The sequence below is a fragment of the Pongo pygmaeus genome, chromosome 3 (assembly GCF_028885625.2).
Source record: "Pongo pygmaeus isolate AG05252 chromosome 3, NHGRI_mPonPyg2-v2.0_pri, whole genome shotgun sequence".
In the NCBI taxonomy this organism is placed as follows: domain Eukaryota; kingdom Metazoa; phylum Chordata; class Mammalia; order Primates; family Hominidae; genus Pongo; species Pongo pygmaeus.
Genome location: NC_072376.2, coordinates 81,658,888 through 81,675,795, shown reverse-complemented (window position 1 = coordinate 81,675,795; position 16,908 = coordinate 81,658,888). Strand labels below are relative to the sequence as shown.

Sequence of the window (16,908 nt, the reverse complement as noted above, 5' to 3'; positions counted from 1 at the left end):
AGCGAGCTCTCAAAAAAAAAAAAAAAAAAAAATCCAAAAAGAGCATTAAACTCACTTGTGTAAACAGGTCATCTACCTTTTATTTGTCTCTTTGTCATCCACATGCTCAGACTGTTAATATAATGTATTTACTTTGAAGTGTAAAAGTTACATTTTAACTTCTTGACTGATTTATACTGGATGTCACCATGAGAAATGACAGAAAGGAGCAGCAACTGGAAAACAAGCATTGCATTGCGTGAGGATGTCTATGAAATGGACTTCAGCTCTTCTGCTGATACAGCTGAGCTGTTACTTTAGCTCTGGGAGTTGTGGAAAGGTGCTGGTGTGGCCCACAGAATTCAGCCATTGGATGAATATAAAGACAATCCTGGATGAACTTGTCCAGAGAGGTCATGAGGTGACTGTATTGGCATCTTCAGCTTCCATTTTTTTTGATCCCAACAGCCCATCTACTCTTAAATTTGAAGTTTATCCTGTATCTTTAACTAAAACTGAGTTTGAGGATATTGTCAAGCAGCTGGTTAAGAGATGGGCAGACCTTCCAAAAGACACATTTTGGTCATATTTTTCACAAGTACAAGAAATCATGTGGACATTTAATGACATACTTAGAAAGTCCTGTAAGGATATAGTTTCAAATAAGAAACTTATGAAGAAACTACAGGAGTCAAGATTTGATGTTGTTCTTGCAGATGCTATTTTCCCCTTTGGTGAGCTGCTGGCTGAGCTACTTAAAATACCCTTTGTCTACAGCCTCCGCTTCTCTCCTGGCTATGCAATTGAAAAGCATAGTGGAGGACTTCTGTTCCCTCCTTCCTATGTGCCTGTTGTTATGTCAGAATTAAGTGATCAAATGACTTTCATGGAGAGGGTAAAAAATATGATCTATGTGCTTTATTTTGACTTTTGGTTCCAAATATGGGATATGAAGAAGTGGGATCAGTTCTACAGTGAAGTTCTAGGTAAGTAACTTTTTCGATTGGTAACATGAAGATCTAACTTTCTTGTACCTTTGAAGCTGAGCTTGTATAAAGCCATAAAGTCAGGTAGTGGGGTATTTTTGTAATGAATTTATCAAATGAAATTGTAAGATGATCTACCAAACTCACAAACACTATAGAAAATATAAATTATAGGATCAGTTAAAACTCTGTGGCCATCACTCATACAGAAGACTCCAGGAAGTCATAAACCTGTATATTAGTGCACCTAAGATTTCTTTAAGCAATCACATATCTGTTTTATTATACATTTTTTCATCTTAAAAAAAAGTCAGACTTATCCAGAAACATCTTGATGAACGCATACTGGTAGATTGAGTAGTTACACATTTTTCTAGAACTATCTATACAACATTGCAGAAATTGTTTTTTCTTGTATATTTCAGTCTCGTTATTTAGTAATTGAAATATGTACCCATGTTACTAGAAGGTTTCCTCCACAGTTGAGAGAAATAATGTCTCCATTTCAGAATCAAAAACCAATGCATGTTATTTGAAGTTTCCAGTGTTTCTATTCTCCTTCACTAAAGGATTGGAAGCCATTCATTTTAAGGCTAATCATCCTGTCAACGTGTGAACATTAAGTTATAACTGTATAGTTTTTTTTGAAACTATGTCTCTTTATTTAAAAATATGAGCCAAATTAAGGTTGGATGCAAATTTCTATTTCAATAATTTCTCAAAATTTTCTAGCTGTAATTTGCAAACATATTTACCTAAAAACTAATAGTATTATGAGGTTAGCATGAATCAAAAGCAGTAGTAGGTACAAGGATTTCAGCCATAATTTCAAAATAATCAATAGTTAACTTGAAGAACCAAAGATAAAAGGACTAGATTAATGAATGGGAAATTGGACTATTTCTTAGAAAATTGTTTTTATGGGTATGATAGAATTAATTGATCATGGAGCTCAAAGAGTGGTTTATATGTATATCTGCTACTATCGAAGGTTTACAAAATAAAGAAATGGAGATTAATTCTCTACGGCTTGTTTGTGATTGTGAATATACTGATGTGACATGAGGGATGTAGTTTTCCCTCATGATTCTCTCACCACTTTGCCTTTCTTGTAAATACACATGGGTAAAATATATAATACATAAAAATTAAATTATGCCCATATATGAATATATGTACATATTTTGCAAGGCACAAACACTTCGCCTACATTTTTGCCTACATTATTCTAACTTCTTTCAGAAAATTACCTAGTTTAATTATCTTGTGTCATCTATCTTTTCTTTTTTTTTTTTTTTCCCCGTCAGGAAGACCCACTACATTATCTGAGACAATGGCAAAAGCTGAAATATGGCTTATTCGAAACTACTGGGATTTTCAATTTCCTCACCCACTCTTACCAAATGTTGAGTTCGTTGGAGGACTCCACTGCAAACCTGCCAAACCCCTACCTAAGGTAAACTATCACTGTTTGTTTTGTCTGCTTTGAATTTTCAGTGTGAATGGTTCTATATTCATTCAGAGTGTTTGACTTTCACTGGAAGAAAGATGGAAGTGGGAAGAGTAAAGCAGATACCAATTAGAAACTCATGTACATGTTGATACTATCACAAGTTTATGAATTTCATCATTATTACCAATAAAGAGGGATACTAAAGAGAATTTGAAAATAGGGTTGGTAAATTAAAGCTTTGATTATGCAACATATAAAAAGGTACTGGCCATTCATTCAAAGAATATTTATAAAGAGATTAGCACACACCACAGGTAAGTGTATGGGACACAGTTTCTATCCCAACACACCTTACATTCTACTTTGAAAGATAGAATATATGCAAGTAGTAAAAACTGTGTAAAAACTATTATCTCCAGAGAAAAACCAGTGCTAAGAAAGCATCCAGTGTAGATAATAGAGAGTATCCTGGAGTCACTGATATTAATAATTTAGATGAGAGCTGAACTATATGCAGGAATAGGAAAAAGAATGAAGAAGAAAAAAAAACACAAAAAGAAAAGCAGGTAAAGTGTTCAGGACAGTTCTCAAGACAAAGTTTAGTTTGCAAGTGAGATACTGAGTAAGAATCAGATGATGCTGAGAGGCAAGATAAGAGCCAGATACTCCTCAGGAGCTGAAATATTTATTAAGCACATTTAGGGACTACTAAAAAGAGTTAAGAAAAGAAAATATATGATAAGATTATATTAAAAAAGAAAAGATTCCAAGATGTTCGATGGATTAAATTGTGGAAGGGCCAGACTAGAAAGAGCTGACCATTGAGGACATTTTGTATGAATTCAGATAGCAGATGATGGAAAAATGGACTAGAAAGTGGATGGAATTACTTATGCCTACTTTTACAGTAATACTACTAACTTCATATTGTGTTGTGGGGAAAAAAGTTAATACAGATAAACCACTTAAAACGTCTCTGGCATATAGTTAGTGATTCAGAAATATTATTTTGCAATTATGGTTATTTTTGTTATTACTAATACTATGAATTACTTAACATGTGTAAGTCACTTGAGATATTATTCCTCATTTAATAGAAACTAATTATTCAGCATTTCAAGATTATATTCTCTAACAAAGTCCTATGGTCTTCTATATGACAGATACCCTGTAGACTTGTTTAAAATAAGACATATCAGTTTTGACAGTTAAGATGAGCAAACTGAAATTGTAAAATTCTACCATAAGTGACAAGGATCTTCACCAGTATTCTAACTTATAAGAAAATAATCCCTTACCAATATAAATGTGTGATTCTATTAATATTTGCAGCCAGACCCAGTGTTCACTTGATTTTACTGAAGCGTTTAAATCATTCTGCGTTGAGATCCCAGAGGTTTACATCTTAGCATAAACATACCCTATTAGAGCAGGTGTTTTCTGCCTTAAGACAAGCAACACAGTAAAGCTTCCTGGGATAGCTTGTGTCTCGACATCATAGGTGCCTGACAAAGAAGCACAGAAAAAATGAACAATGCATGTATAATAAAGACCAAATAATTTCTACCACTCGTATCTGAATCGTGCCCTTAGTTTACAATAACGAATTCTGTCATCATATAACATTATATTCTTTATGGAGGAATATAAGAATGTAATATATTTTAAATTGATATCACCCTTCTAAGAAATAGGTAGAAAGTAAGCATTTTTATTACATTATGTATCTCTTAAGAGATAATTTTTCCTACCTCCTTATTAACAGCAACATGAAACTGATATTTTATTCCATGGTTAAAATCCAGTATCTATGTTGAATGCAAATTGTATGGGCTTTATATGGTAACTTTCTAAAGAGACAAAAGCTGAGGTAAGACTAATGAAAATTCTGTCCCACCCTATCCTACTCTTGAAAGATTTCCCCACTCACATTAAGGGAAACTGACAGTGCCAGTAAGAGGGAGAAGAGAGTACGAGGTGTAGAAGGATAAGAAAAAGATTGAGTCATAGGACATGTGATAATTACTAATACTAGCTGTTGTTACTAACTTGTAGAAAGCTTTGAATGCAAGTCAATGGTTGTGAAAGCCATTCTCTAATTGTTTATTATGTAAAATAACTGCAAACCCAATTTTCTTTCTATTCAATTAAATATTAGATTCTCAGATAATTTATGCATACTTTAAGAGAAAAGGACACTTGGCAAACTTATTAAGTATTAAAAATGCATATAGCCATTGGTTTTATAATATATTCACATGAAATCATACAGAGAAAAAATAAATCAAGATGTACATATTTAATATTTATGGAAAATATTCATAAAATAAACATCAAAAGTAATCAAACATCTTAAATTAAGGAAAAATTAAAAACATATACTAGATGCATACTATAGCATTACAATGATTTTATCAATAAAATATTCAATTACAGTCAGCTATAATACAAGCAAAGTGAGGTAGAAAATTATAAATATTACAGGCTGACACATTTTTTGTAGGAGGAAAAGGTATATACAATCAGAATAAAATTGTCTAAATAAATGTCACAAGTGTACATTGAGCTATAAAGATAGAACAAAAGCCATGATGAAAACATATGTAGTTTACAAGGTGACATCTCTCAACAGAAATTTTAGAAAAAAAATTATTTTCTTTTTAGAACTTGAACTACTTTTATAAAATACCTTACATACATAGTGTATTATTATTTTAAAGTTGTCACAGAATGGGAAACAACCAGTCCACATCAATAATGAATCCCCTTTAGGGATTATATTACTTTAACACTGGGTAAATGAAGGCAGCTCTGGACATCAAGCCACTGAAACAAAACACTGAACGTTAAGTTACATCAAATGTGGCTACAGGTAACTGCAATCACACACAATACCTGGATATCCTATGTATTACCTTGAATAGCAGAACAATGACTCTCACATCATTAACACTGATGTCTTAAGATTAAAAATCATATTTTAAAAAATACTCAGCCATATGTGGTCTGCAAATAAACATTTGGAATCTTTTTTTCTTTGTTTTGTAGAAAACACTTAAGAAAAAGTTTTACCCCAATTATTAAATCTGAAAGTATTCGAATTTCAAAATCGGCGTAGATTGGGGAACACAGGTCAGAATGATTCCCAATAAATTCCAGCCAATTACATCTTCACTAAGATTTTTATGTAGTGTGAGTGAGCTACTCAAGAGGGTGACCAAATCTCTGCAGAAAGGTCTGGCAGTCTCTCGCATTCTGGTGCAAGTGTTGCTGCCTCTGAGACACAGCAAAGTGATGATGAGAGTTCCTCACATGCAGTTATAAATAGCACATCAATTTAACAGTGTGATTTCAGGGAAAAATTGTTCCACTTAAACAATCACCTGAAAAATATAATCATTCGACTATGTAACTACATACTGTACAATTCTGCATTACAAATGAGACTCTTAGAATTAATTCATAGAAATTCCGAACCACAATAGCAGATTCCAGAATGTCAGTGATTCTTAACCACCACCTTTTACAGTTACTTTTTTTCTCTTTTGAAAAAAGACTGGAAAACTCTGACAAACTTTAAGTGAAGTGTAAAGGATTATAGAATAAGATAAATGTAGGTTTACATAATCCCAGCTGTGAGTAACTTTTCCTCAGTGCTCAGAGTCAGGGAAGTCAACCACTAATGACTTCAAACCAAAATAATTCTATAGAAAACCTGCCTAAAATAAGCATATGTGATTTAGCAGAACAACAATATAGCATTAAAGCCAACTGGTGACACTTTAAAGAACCTATATTAGTACTTATAATATGATAAGTGAAGAGTTTGGGTATCTCCTCAAATACTGTGTAATAGCTCTATTTCATTTCTCCCTTTCACAAACGCACACACATACACACACACATATTTACACAAAGACCCTTAACAGAGGCAACCTATCTCGTATTATACATATTGCAAAAAAAAACTGAGTAATTGAGTCAGTTAAAAAACATCCTTTACTCCAATAATTCCTGATAATACTTGATTTTCTCTCTTTTTATAACAATTCTTTCACAGTGCTTGCTGTGCTGATAATCTATTATGATGGAACAAATTCTTTTTTTTCACAGGAAATGGAAGAGTTTGTCCAGAGCTCTGGAGAAAATGGTGTTGTGGTGTTTTCTCTGGGGTCGATGGTCAGTAACACATCAGAAGAAAGGGCCAATGTAATTGCATCAGCCCTTGCCAAGATCCCACAAAAGGTAAGATAAAATGTTTTAATGGTGTGAAAAACTACTGAAAGAGGCTGTTAAAGTTTGTAAAGAACCCAATTGTAGAAACTTCTTGCCTATAAATTTAGCTGTTGGGAAAGCACTAATTATCTCAGATATTAATTCAAAATCAAAAATATATATGGAAGATGCTAAAATAATACGGAAGGTGTTTTTCATTGGTAATTAATTTGGCATTAATATTGTGATCAGGAATAAATATAATTAAGAGTTGCAGGTAAAGTTTTGGTATTATCATGATATTGGGGTCAGGTAAGAGCTATCATCAAATTCTGCCCCTGTGATTTGATCCTTTTGTTTAAGAACTCCTGAGGGCGATGTACACCCTACAGATGTTAGAAAACGTTACATTTTAGTGAGTAACTTCACTAGCACAATAACAATAGCAGGTATTTCAAAAAGGCTGACATGCATCGTGCAGTTTAGTGTTGCCATGTTACCCAGCCTCATGTACTTTCTGTACATTTTGGAATAGGCCTATTCAAGTGATATTCAGGGTACTATTCAGAGAAAGGAAGGCCTAGGCTGTCAGACAACTAGTGTAAGGACCCGCAGAGCTAGGCAGATTTGGAGAAAAAGAAAAAGCAGCCTGCTTTGCTGGACTGGGCCCAGCCAATGTCTGAAGTAGGAAGATGAAAGAGAAAGAGTGGAGATGCATCCTGCTCTGAGGGTGGACCCTGTGTAGCATAAAATGTGGCCCCACAAGGACGCTGCACTATGAGATTAACAACTCCTCCCAATGGAGGCAGCAGAATGAAATATAGGACGAAATGAAGCAGAAGGAAGCCAGGCAGGGGAACAGGTTCAGGTGCCCCCTCCATAGAACATAGTAGGAACATATTTTCTTTTATATAGAATAAAATGTGTATTTGTCACTTTTTAGTTCCCTGTCTGACATAGCCTTCTTGTAATGACCTATGCTAATATTTTGCCAAAAACTCAAAGTTACTTTAACACTGATGTAACAAATAGAACTTAAGCACTGTAAATTATTATTTTTTTAATTTATAAGGATTCCTTAGGGGTTCCAAAATTAGTAACTTAAACATAAAAATGTCTCAGCTATAGCAAAACATATGAATCACTGTTGTCAAAATTTTGTAGCATATTTTCTAAGTGTTAACCATCAGTTGACCAAAATTCAGCAAAATACAATTTTGAATTTATTCAAGAGTTGTATTTTTATTTATGGTACCAACAGGTTCCTCATTTCTACACTGACAAAATATCCAAAATTAGCAATACTGAGAATACTCTGAATTTGTGTCAAAAATTGTCACTTGAAATTTTTCTTGGAAGTAGTTCTTGATAATTTATAATTTCCAAGAAGTTATACATGCTACCTTTGCAGCATTAATTGACTTCTTCCAAGTAGCTTATTTTATAGACTTGCATTTTTGTCAATCAAAGGACATCAAAAGACTTGCATTTTTGTCAATCAAAGGACATCAAACTCTATTAAAATGACTTATAGACAAGTAGATATAAGCGAACTACTTCCCATATTACTCAAAAAATGAATAAATTAATATTAAATTTGGTAGATAAAACTCATAAAATATGTAAAACAAAATAAGCATATAGGTCATTAGTAAATTGTTATTGCTTTTTCACACTAGAATTATTACTACCTAAAATTGTTAATGCATATAATTATTAAAATTTTTTATCTTTTTAAAATTAAGTTTTATTTTTTAACTTTTAATTTCAAGGGTAAATGTGGAGGTTTGTTACATAGGTAAACTTATGTCTTGGGGTTTGTTGTACAGACTGTTTCATCATACAGGTAGTAAGACTAGTACCTTTTAGTTATTTTTCCTGATCCTTTCTCTCCTCCCAACCCCCACCCTCCAATAAGCCCCAGTGTATGTTATTCCTCTCTATATATTCATGTGTTCTCATCTTTTAGCTTCCACTTATAAGTGAGAGCATGTGGTATTTGGATTTCTGTTCCTGTGTTTGTTTGCTAAGGATAACGGACTGCAGCTCACTTATGTTCCTGTAAAATACATGATCTTGTTCTTTTTTATGGCTACATAATATTTTATGGTGAACATGTACCACATTTTCTTTATCAAATCCATCATTGATGGGCATTTAGATTGATTTCATGTCTTTGCTATGGTGAATAATAGTTTTATATAGAATAAAATGTATATTTGTCTGTAATAAACATACATGTGCATGTTCTAATTTGTAGTCCTTTAGATACATACCCAGTAATGGGATTGCTGGGTTGAATGTTATTTCTGCCTCTAGGATTTTGAGGAATCGCCATGCTGTCTTCCACAATGGTTGAACTTACAGTCCCTTCAACAGAGTATAAGCATTTCTTTTTCTATACAACATCACAAGCATCTGTTATTTTTTGAGTTTTCAATAATGGCCATACTGACTGGTGTGAGATGGTATCTCTTTGTGGTTTTGACCAGTGATGTAAAGCTTTTTTTCATATAGTGGTTTGCCACATATAGTTTTCTTTTGAAAAGTGTAACAACTTTTTAAATACTTGAACTTTTCATTGATACTCTTATTTGTCTAAGCTACTATTTTGAAAAATCATGATTTCCTTATATACCTAACTAATTATAAAATTAAGGAAATGAAATATGAGTGTTCTATTTACATCAGTCTGAATAGTTCTTGTTACTTAACGTCCCTTGTTCTCATTGTTAATCTCTTTAGATTTCTAACATTCTATGACTTTTGAGTTCCACTCATGGAATAAGATATTTTCTTCACTGTAACAGGTTCTGTGGAGATTTGATGGGAATAAACCAGATACTTTAGGACTCAATACTCGGCTGTACAAGTGGCTACCCCAGAATGATCTTCTTGGTAAGTCTCTGGAGAACAAATATTGAATATATTAGTAACAGATTATTAGAGTGTTAATAGTTATCATGAAACAAGCTTACTGAACATTTGTTATGGAAAAACTTAAAAATAAAATGAAACTTCTTTATATTTATTTCCCAGTCCTAGGGGGAAAAGAATAAATGATAATTGCTGGCATTTTATAATATGCACCCACATTCTTTATAATCAGAGTCAGAGTATCTTTATTTCAGGTGTTATTACCTCTCACAGAATTTTTCTGGCACTTCCTGGGTTGTCTTCCTTTCTCATATTTCTACAACTTTACACCTGTTCTTTCCTCCTCTGTAGGGTTATTTCAAATGTCACTAAAAATAACAGCTCTTCTGCTATCACCAGGGACACTGCATTTTCTGTAGGATTAAATCCCTAATCTTAATCAAAAAGTGATGACACATTTCATAATGAAATGTGACCTGTCTTTCCTCAATTCTAGCACCACCACCATCTCACTGCCTGCTGCCTTGCACACTCTACATACCACACTCCATGACTGTACTTAAGAGAACACATTCTGGCTGGGCACAGTGGCTGACGCCTGTAATTCTAGCACTTTGGGAGGCTGATGCAGGTGAATTGACTGAGCTCAGGAGTTCGAGACCATCCTGGGCAACATGGTGAAACTCCGTCTCTATTAAAATACAAAAAATTAACCGGGCATGGCTGTTTGCCCCTGTAGTCCCAGCTACTCAGAAGGCTGAGTAGGAGAATTGCCTGAACCCGGGAGATGGAGGTTGCAGTGAGCCGAGATTGCACCACTGCACTCCAGCCTGGGCAACAGAAGGAGACTCTGTCTCCAGTAAAAGCAAAAAACAAAAAACAAAAAAACAAGAACACATTCTTACATGCCCATCCCTTTTCCGTTTTGTTTTCCTTTTTTGCATATTATATTTCCTTATGTAAATTGCACTTTTCTGTTAGTACAACTGGTAATCTTGTATTAATTTTTTCAGTCTGAAGATAAACACACTACATAGCCTTCACTTACATCTCCAGCAGAAGTAGGTGCTCCTTCCTCTGGAGTCTCAAAAGCAATTTTAATTCAGTTCAGTGTGTTATCTAGGAAACACTATCACATTCAGATTCTTCCATTGTGCATTTCTCATTTTATTCCTATGAATAATTTTGCTAAAATTCATCCAATCCTAGGTCACCCAAAAACCAGAGCTTTTATAACTCATGGTGGAGCCAATGGCGTCTACGAGGCGATCTACCATGGAATCCCTATGGTGGGCGTTCCATTGTTTGCAGATCAACCTGATAACATTGCACACATGAAGGCCAAGGGTGCAGCTGTTAGTTTGGACTTCAACACAATGTCGAGTACAGACTTACTCAATGCCCTGAAGACAGTAATTAATGATCCTTTGTGAGTATAACTTTTTTTTTATTCGGTGGTATTTATAGATAGGTTCTCTTGTCAATAGTGAGTATGACTTTTATCTTTTTTATAAGGGACTGATTTTGAAAGAATGTAAATGATTTAAACAATCTGAAATCTGCTTTTATTTTTGAGTGGTTATTTAAAAATTTTATTTGAACCACATACATTTAATGAATAATCAATTATTGAAATAATTTTCTACACAAAAATAATTTTAAAGTAATATAGATAATAAGACATTTTAAAATAAATTTGATGTAATCAATCCACAGTAGAAAGGAAAGATAAACTTGAAGTAATATAATAAAATATTTTAATTCAATATCTAAAATGTCTCAAAGTATATCTGTTTTCTCACTGAAAAATTTTTTTATTATCATTATTGTAACAGACTTGATAATTAAATTTAATTTCCATAGCATAAAACCCACCTATTTAAGTATAAAATCCAAATATATTTAGTATGTTTACAGTCATGAAGCCATCATCAGCATATAATTTTAGAACATTTGTATCAACGTAAAAGAAGCCATAATGGTATAGAAGTCACTTCACATGATCCCTTAGCCCTAGGCTAACACCAATTTGCTTTCCTTCTCTATAGATTATTCTCTCTACATATTTCATATAAACTGAATCATATAATTTATGATGTGTAAATGACTTCTTTCACCAAGTACGGTTTTTGTTTTTTTAATGGTTTTTAGCTTTATTTATATTGTGTGTATTAATAGTTCATTTATTTTTGCAGCAATATATTTTATAATATGGGTATACCATATTTTATTTGTCTCTTTATTAGCTCATTCACCTTTTGATTGTTTCCAGTTGTGGCTATTAGGAACATTGCTACATGTTTTTGCATGAACGTGATTTCATTTCTTTTGGGTAGATACTAGAAGTGGAATTCCTGGCTCTTGTAGGAACTGTGTGTTTATGAAAATTGCCAAACTGTTTTCCAAATGCTTGTTCCATTTGTCATTACCACCAGCAGTACAGGAGGGTTCCAATTCATCCACATTGTTGCCAACACCTGTTATTATTTGTCTTTTTGTTATACCATTGTTGGTGGGTGTAAAAAGACCTCTCATTGTAGCCTTGGATTGCATTTTGATTATGGCCAGAGATGTTGGTGATCTTTATATGTGGTTACTGACCATGCATATACATTCTTTGGAAAAATGTCTATTTTAATCTTTGAAACATTTTAAAACTTTGATACTTGTCTTATTATTGAGTTTTATATAAGAACTATTTATGTATTATGGATACAATCCCATATGAGATATATAATTTATAAATATTTTGTCTCATTCTTGGTGCACTAACATTTTACATTTTTGATGATGGTCTTTGAAGCACACAAATTTTATTTTTAGTGAGTAAAATTTTTGATAATTGATTTTTTCATACTCCAAAGAAAACAATGTGCAAAATGCCTTGCCCAACCCAGCTACTATCAATTCAGCATTCATAACTACTATTAATAATGTTTTTATGTAAAGAGGGCTTCACCCAAAGGAATACTTTAAAAGTACTTTATCACAAAGAAAATAGAAGGATAATGAATGACAAAGCTACCTTTAAAGAATACAGGAAATAATTGGAAAAGAAACATAAAACAGTTTAGACAAATAGAAAAGAAATATAAAATAAGGTAGTAGATTTAAATGTGAATATACAGATACTTCCATTAAATCTAAACTGACCTGAAAAATAAGACCAAATAATGAGTAAGGACATAAAACATTTGAAGAACACAATTAACAATTGTAATGTTGTAATGTAACATAACACACACACACACATATATAACTCATACATATGTATTCTATATATCAATTGGAAGGCATAGTTTTCTAGAGCATGTTGAATAGGTAATAGTTATTTGAAGTTACATGGGGAGGGTCATAAATCAAGATTCAGTATGTATGAAAAGATTCAATATCATAAAGAGTATAAGATCCAGCCATAGTGAATGTGAGAAATTATAAAAATGATAACTAAACAATCTTTAAACTTTGAATATTAAATACACTTTAGAATATTTTAAAGTAAAAAAGTAAATCGTAATTATGCATGCACTTTTATTTCAACAATTCCACTCTCAATTATATAGGAAAAGATATGTATAAATTTGTAAGCCTATTGCTATATACAAGAATGTTTATGACAGAATTATTAATAGTGTCCAAAAATTGTTGGCACTCAAATATCTATTGATTATAAACTAAAAAGATAGTCTGTGGTATTCTCAACCAATGAAATACTACACAGCAACAGAATTAAACCAACAACCGCTACATTAAAAAAAAAAAAGGCACTTTGGGAGGCCGAGGCAGGTGGATCACGATGTCAGGCGTTCAAGACCAGCCTGACGAACATGGTGAAAACCTTGTCTCTACTAAAAATACTAAAATTAGCCGGGCATGGTGGTGCGTGCCTATAATCCCAGCTACTCAGGAGGCTGAGGCAGGAAAATTACTTGAACCTGGGAGGTGGAGATTTCAGTGAGCCGATATCATGCCACTGTACTCCAGCCTAGGTGACAGAGTGAGACTCCATCTCAAAAAAAGGAAAAAAAAAAAGGAGTATATATTACATAATTAATTTAATTACATAAGCATGCAAAGCTGAAGTATGACATTTGAAGTCACGTTAATACTTAATTGGAGGACAAAAGCAGTGACTAAAATGGTCCAGGAAAAGAGAGTTCTTCTAAGAAGATTCTGATACCCTCTATCATGATCTGAGAGATAGTGGTATCTTCACTTCGAAATAATGTTTAAGATGATCTTACCTTATTGGGCCATTTCACTTAGTGTATGTACACTTATGTTATGTGTTTTATGCTTAAATATGTATTTTAGAAGACATATAATGTATTTTAAGATTATAGGAATCAAATAGGTTCAAAATAAGCACAAAAAGTAGAGGAAATCCTAGGGGTTCTATCATAGTGTGGCCAGGAAAAGCCTCTCTTATTGGTAACATTTAGAGGGTTGCCTCAAAAAGAGATAGAAGCATGCCTTGGGTTGTTGCAAGAAAGAATACTCCAAGCGTGGGTAGAGGGGATGCAATGAGTAAGACGCTAAGCAGGAGCTTAAAGAAAAATGTAAGGCCAATGTCCCTAGAAGACCTAGTGTGCATGGGAAAGTGTTTGGAGAAGAGCTTGCCAGTGTCTGATAATGCAGGATCCTGAGGACCAAATAACAGAGTTGGATTTTATTCTTGATATAATGAAAAGTCAGGCAAAAGTCTTAATCAGGGGAGTATCACAATCTGACTTTTATTTCAAAAAAAAATCATTCTGGCTACTGCGTGGGAAACAGTAGGACACAAAGAGTAGAATAGAAGCAGAGCACGTGGCTATGAGGCATTTCACCCACATGACACAATTCCTCTTTAGAAACTTAAAGATGGCAATTCTCAAATTGTATTTTAAGGTGTATATCTTTCACCACTTAAAACAGCTCATGATGCTGACCATGATTTTATACGCCTGCTGGAGAACTAAAGGAATGTAATTGGATATTTCATAACACAAAGATAAATGCTTAAGCGATGGGTAGCCTTTCTTCATGATGTGATTATTTCACATTGCAGCCTGTATTAAAACATCTCATGTACCTCATAAATAAATACCCCTACTATGTACCCACAAAAACTAAAAATTAAAAACAAAATTGCTCATATGTTCTCTGCCTCAAATAATTAACTTTCTCACCTGACCTTCCATTTTTACTTTAAGAATATTTGTCAATTATGAAATTCCAATTTAAAAGCCAAACTTTCTTTGATAACTCAAATTAAAATACACACATTCTATGTCAATTCTATGACATTTACTTTGAATCATTTGGCACTTTAAAAACCTTTCATGGACTTGATGTGCTCAGGCAAATTAACTTACCTTCTCTTTTTTTGAGAGGGAAGTCTTACTCTGTCACCAGGCTGGAGTGCAGTGGTGTGATTGTGGCTCACTGCAACTTCCGCCTCCTGGGTTCAAGCGATTCTCCTGCCTCAGCCTCTCAAGTAGCTGGGACTACAGGCATGTGCCACCATGCCTGGGTAATCTTTTTTTTTTCTTTTTGTTTTTTTTCGTATTTTTACTAGAGACGGGGTTTCACCGTGTTAGCCAGGATGGTCTTGATCTCCTGACCTCGTGATCTGCCCGCCTCGACCTCCGAAAGTTCTGGGATTGCAGGTGTGAACCTCCGCGCCTGGCCAAATTAACTTACTTTCAATGTTGATACCTTTCTGCTTATCGTTTAGATATAAAGAGAATGCTATGAAATTATCAAGAATTCATCATGATCAACCAGTGAAGCCCCTGGATCGAGCAGTCTTCTGGATTGAATTTGTCATGCGCCATAAAGGAGCCAAACACCTTCGGGTTGCAGCCCACGACCTCACCTGGTTCCAGTACCACTCTTTGGATGTGATTGGGTTCCTCCTGGCCTGTGTGGCAACTGTGATACTCATCATCACAAAATGTCTGTTTTGTGTCTGGAAGTTTGTTAGAACAGGAAAGAAGGGGAAAAGAGATTAATTACGTCTGAGACTGGAAGCTGGGAAACCCGATAGATGAACTCCTTCAGTTTATTACAACAAGAAGAGGTTGTGATACAAGAGATTCCTTTCTTCTTGTGACAAAACATCTTTCAAAACTTACCTTGTCAAGTCAAAATTTGTTTTAGTACCTGTTTAACTGTTAGAAATATTTCATGTCAAGGAGGAAAACATTAGGGAAAACAAAAATGATATAAAGCCATATGAGGTTATATTGAAATGTATTGAGCTTATATTGAAATTTATTGTTCCAATTCACAGGTTACATGAAAAAAAATTTACTAAGCTTAACTACATGTCACACATTGTACATGGAAACAAGAACATTAAGAAGTCCACTGACAGTGTCAGTACTGTTTTGCAAATACTCAGCATACTTTGTATTCATTTCATGCAGGATTGTGTTGTTTTAACTTTTGTTGAGGAAACTAATAAATAATTAAATTGTGTAGAAAGTGTCTTCCTCTTGATATTTTGAGATTATTAGTGCTGCTTGGCGTTTATTGTGCATCCTGCTTCAAAGTCACTTTTTTTCCTGAAAGGTATGATAAAAGTGCTTACCATTTTAGAGTTTAAGTCATTTCCCAGTGAATAGTATGTGGAATTAGAAATATAGCAACTCCTACCTGGTTTCTGCTACAAAATGAACTAATTTTACAATGCGTTTGGTTTTTGAGCCAATTCTATTTTTCTGTTCATTTGAAAATATTCATCTTTTTTTATTCTTTGTTTTTTAGTTATTTCAATAGCTTTTGGGTGACAACTGGTTTTTGGTTACATGGATAAGCTCTTTAGTGGTGATTTTTCAGATTTTGGTGCACTCATTATTCAAGAAATATACAGTGTACCCAATGTGTAGTGTTTTATCCCTCACCTCCCTCCTACCCTTCCCTCTGAGTTTTGAGAGTCCATTATATCATTCTTATGCCTCTGTGTCCTGATAGCTTAGGTCCCCCTTATAAGTGAGAACATACATTGTTTGGTTTTATATTTCTGAATTACTTCACTTAGAATAATGGTCTCCAACTCCATCCAGGTTTATTTTGTACCTTTTGATGGCTTAGTAGTGGGTATATATATATATGTGTGTGTGTGTGTGTGTGTATATGTGTGTATATATATATATTCCCCAACTAGTGGATAAAGTAAATGTGATATTTATATATAATATATATTATATATATATAATTATATAGGTATGTGTATATATATATATAATTATATATGTATGTGTATACAAACACACACACACACACACACACACATATATATATATATATCATGTTTTCTTTATCCACCCATTGATTGATGGGAATCTAGGCTGGTTTCACAGTTTTGCAATTGTGAATTGTGCTGCTATAAACATGTGTGTATATGGGTCT

General features: G+C 33.6%; 1 protein-coding gene across 1 annotated transcript; it reads left to right on the top strand.

Moving 5' to 3' along the window:
* Window positions 1-200: 200 nt before the first annotated feature.
* Window positions 201-15,981, top strand: UGT2B4 (UDP glucuronosyltransferase family 2 member B4). Its single transcript, XM_063663132.1, has 6 exons — window positions 201-965; window positions 2,273-2,421; window positions 6,532-6,663; window positions 9,444-9,531; window positions 10,720-10,939; window positions 15,230-15,981. Exons 1-6 carry the CDS (start codon window positions 245-247, stop codon window positions 15,504-15,506), a joined length of 1,587 nt encoding a protein of 528 aa, XP_063519202.1. The 5' UTR covers window positions 201-244; the 3' UTR covers window positions 15,507-15,981.
* The last annotated feature ends 927 nt before the right edge of the window (window positions 15,982-16,908 follow it).

Bases quoted from the DNA above. Each gene is read 5' to 3' on its own strand.
- UGT2B4 (XM_063663132.1), top strand. From the start codon at position 245: ATGTCTATGAAATGGACTTCAGCTCTTCTGCTGATACAGCTGAGCTGT. The intron at 6,664-9,443 runs GTAAGATAAAAT...TCACTGTAACAG, and splicing joins TTGCCAAGATCCCACAAAAG to GTTCTGTGGAGATTTGATGG. The intron at 10,940-15,229 runs GTGAGTATAACT...CTTATCGTTTAG, and splicing joins ACAGTAATTAATGATCCTTT to ATATAAAGAGAATGCTATGA.